This window comes from Leishmania braziliensis (assembly GCF_000002845.2).
Source record: "Leishmania braziliensis MHOM/BR/75/M2904 contig, possible fusion of chromosomes 20 and 34".
NCBI lineage: Eukaryota > Euglenozoa > Kinetoplastea > Trypanosomatida > Trypanosomatidae > Leishmania > Leishmania braziliensis.
Window position 1 is genome coordinate 183,929 of NC_017947.1, and position 3,730 is coordinate 187,658.

Sequence of the window (3,730 nt, forward strand, 5' to 3'; positions counted from 1 at the left end):
TCTACTTCCCCTTTTTTGCTGAATGTGCAAACACAGCTGAATGGAGTTGGTGGCGTTGGACGGGGTCTGCCGGTGGGCAAGCTGGGCGAGTGTCCACGCACGCTTGGCTCTACGAGAGGAGGATTGAGGTTGTTTTCTACGTGGTGGGTTTGCTGAAGCCTGCCGGCACGCCGTTGCATAGCTTTGGGGAGTACGGCCTCGTACCGGGTCCGTCTCTCTCCCGCTCGTATGTGAAGGGCGTGTCGTGCTGTCACCTCTGAGCGCTACCTTTTCCCCCGCTGTGCAGAATCTGGAGAGAAGACACCGAACGACGGTCGGCGGTGTGCAATCAGTTAGAGGATTACTTGTTGGGGGGGGGGTCCGTGCGGTACTCACGGCAAGTCCTTTAACAAAACGTGACCGCAGCCTCAGGGGGGAAGCGAAGAACCATATGTGGTCACCACGGACAACCCCCCCCCTCCGGGTGAGAGCCACCTTCCTGTTCGCCTCACTGGGCAGAGACAAGGTGAAGCTCGCGCCTTTTCTCACTGCATACTTGTTTGTCGGGGTGCTGGACTCTCTCCTGCATTCTCCTTCTCCTTTCGTTGACTGTTTGCGAAGAGGAAATCGCTGACCACAACATGCGTCATCAGGCCAGCACCCCCCCCCCCTACGAAGGGTAATTCTCCCGCATACCCGTCTTTTCATTCCTTAGCCTTCTTGTTGGGTTTATGCGTTCCTGAGACGCCTTCCCTTTTCTTGGCACCTCGGCGGCCTTCCCCCCCCCCCCTATGTACTGCGTGTGGCGAGCAATCTTGCCTGTTTCCTCCATCCTCCTCCCCACCACGCCCCCCCACTTCGTCTACTTCTCTACTGCCCCATCGCTGGCTGATTTGTCCATCTCAATAGCCGCCTCACTTCTCCCACTCTCCCTCCCTACTCCCTTAATCCCCCCTTCTCCTGTCTACGAGTCTAGCACTATTGTGCGGCGCTAGATATCGCTCACCACGGTGAGGCCAGCATACGTGTCCACTTGTAGCGTGTTTGATGACTCTGAGTGCGTATGTTGTGGGTGTGCTACGAGGTATTCAGTGATCCTTTGGGGTTTGTCATCGTTGTAAGTCCATGTCCCTCCCCCTCTCCCACTTGCTGTCCTAGTCCGTGCTGTTGCAGAGGTGTGCAAGTGAAACTGAAGGAGGCGGAGGGAGGAAAGGTCGCGGTAGACGGAGGGTTTGTGGTTTGCAAAAAAAAAGGTTAAGAAGAGGAAGGAGATATGGAATCAAAACAGAAGCTTTGTTTGCACGTGTCTGTGTGATCCTCATCAAAGATGTCGCTGGGGAGGCCGTTTGTTTTCACTGTTGTTGTTGTTGTTTTCTTTGCCGATCAGTCACTGAGTCGTTCGAATGGCTTCTTTATCGCCGCGTCCCTCTCCGCGCGCATCTCCACCCTCACCCTTTTCTCTGCTCTCCCGCGGCGATGGTACACCCTGTTTAATAGGGGTGTGGGGGTTGCTGACACTCAATGGGGGAGAGAAGCAGTGCCCATCTTCTTTCTCTCAGACACACTCCGCCCCCCACCCACCCCCCTCCACGCTCCTCATTCTGTTCTTTCCTTGCTTGCGTTCTTTGTCTCTCTACGACATTGAGGTGTGCACCACTGCTCGATGCGTTTGTGTTTCTCGCGCTCTCTCTCTTTCCCTCCCTCCCTCCCTCACTCTTGTTGCTCGCTGTAACTACTCTGGCTTCATCTGCGTTACCGTGTGTTCGGCGTAGGGGAAATTTTGGCCGAGGGTAAAGGGGGGCAGTGGGGGTAGGGGGAGGGAGGGCGGGTGCGGGTGCGGAATTATTTTCTTCTCCCATCGCACTGCGGCATGCCATATGAAAAAAAAAAAAACGGAGCGAACAGACACACACACACACAAAAGGGCACAATAAAAGCCACACTGCATGCGCACGACCCATAGCTCCACGGTGCCAGTCGTACCAAGATCAACGTGGCGTGATCAAGACGCACACTTGCAGGGAGGTGCATATTGCTTAGAATGTGTCCAGTGCCTTTTGTGCTGGCCGCCGTGACGAATATCATCGTTGCGCTGCTGCTCGCACAGACACAAGAGCGACAGGGCATCACTGTGGCGTGCATGTATGTTGGCACCCTCTCCCTCTATCTGCCTTCCTCTTTCAGAAATGCCGTTACTTTTGATGGGGCCTCTTCTGGTGGGCCACAGTACGCCGATGCGTTGTCCTGCCCTCCCCCTCCCCTCCCTAATCACTCAACCCTTTCCTTCTTTCCTATGGAGCATGCCATATTGTACGTCTCTCTTCTTGATAGCCGCACCTCACCTTCAGTTCTCATCTCTTTCGTCTTCACACGCAACTCGCTGTCGTTGGGTCCGTTCATGGCGCGCATCGAATACCACTAAAAAAACTGCTGCGAGCCCTCTTCTCTTGTTTTGGCAATTCTCTGTTCGAGTGTGTGTGCCACCGCCGTTTTCACCTCGAAACCCTCAACGTTCTTCTTGTTGTACCGCCCTCTTTGGTGGTGGTGGTGGTGGTGACTGTGACAGCAACGCTCACACGGTCACTGTGGCCGTCTCCCTCATCCATTTTCCTTTTGGTGTGTCAGGGGGTGCACCTGTGGACGCCGCAATCGACCTTGTGGGTGAATCTCGTCCTCGTGCGGCGAGCTACTCTATCACTTATTCTTCCTAAGCGGTACTGCAGCGTTGAAACGTGCTCCTGTAGCGTTCTTCTTGCCCTTTCACTTCTCCGAGTTAGGTCTTTCTGTTACGTCCCTCTCGTGATTCTCTACCTGGTCGCAGCCGCAAACACACACACGTACCCACACACACACACACACACACACACACACACACACGGTGAGACACAACGGACCGTGAATCCCAGTGCCACCGCTATAAAAATGGATGTGATCCCTCCGGAGTACGACTCGGTGACTCGAGAACGCGTGTACCGGCAAGAGTGGCTCGAGTACTTTCACTACATCGGCTTCGAGAGTGCGATACGCGATTACCCGGCAGAGTACCGCGCCCTCTTCCCTCGTGGACATCACAAGCCGCCTGCCATACCGCCTCCGCTTCCTATTGGGGGTGCGACGTCTCATACGGCACCCACCTCAGCAACCGAGGCAAAGATGTTCATTGTCGACGATGAAGACAAAGTGACCGGCGATGGCAGCGACGCCGACGAGAGTTGGTCTTCGCTCATCTCTTCCTCATCGTCCTCTGATGCCTCCACGACACACGATACAACCCGTGGGAGCTATTCTGTCTGCTACTTGGCAAGTTGGTGTGAATTTGTGTTTCTTCGATGCTTTTCTTCTTTGGCCTGCCTCAAGTAACACGCCAACACCATACACATACAGCGAACACAACAAGGGTCTCACGCACACAGAAAGACACATGCAGATACGCAATAAGGTAGGTCTTCGTACGCGACTCCATCCTCCCTCCCTTCCTCAACTACTGGTCCGCTCGCATCCTTTACGCACCAGATCGAAAGTTGTCGTACATGGGCTCGCCACAATTTTGCCGTCCCTATTGGATCTTCTTGTTTTTTTTTTCTGATTTCGGTTGCTTCTCTCATCTTCCCTCCCACCCTATCCGATAAGTCTGGCCGCACCATCTCTCTCTCTCTCTATCTGTAGTCAGCCCTCTGTCTACTTGCCGATGCTGTCGTGCCTAACGGGTTAAACTTTCCTCTTCTTGTTCTTCGACGCCGTACTCCTCAGT

The 3,730-nt window shown here is 54.4% G+C and overlaps 1 pseudogene across 1 annotated transcript; it reads left to right on the forward strand.

Annotated features, from left to right (window-relative positions):
* The first annotated feature begins 2,901 nt into the window (after window positions 1–2,901).
* Window positions 2,902–3,339, forward strand: LBRM_20_0481 (annotated as a pseudogene). The gene has a single exon. A coding segment is annotated over exon 1 (438 nt).
* The last annotated feature ends 391 nt before the right edge of the window (window positions 3,340–3,730 follow it).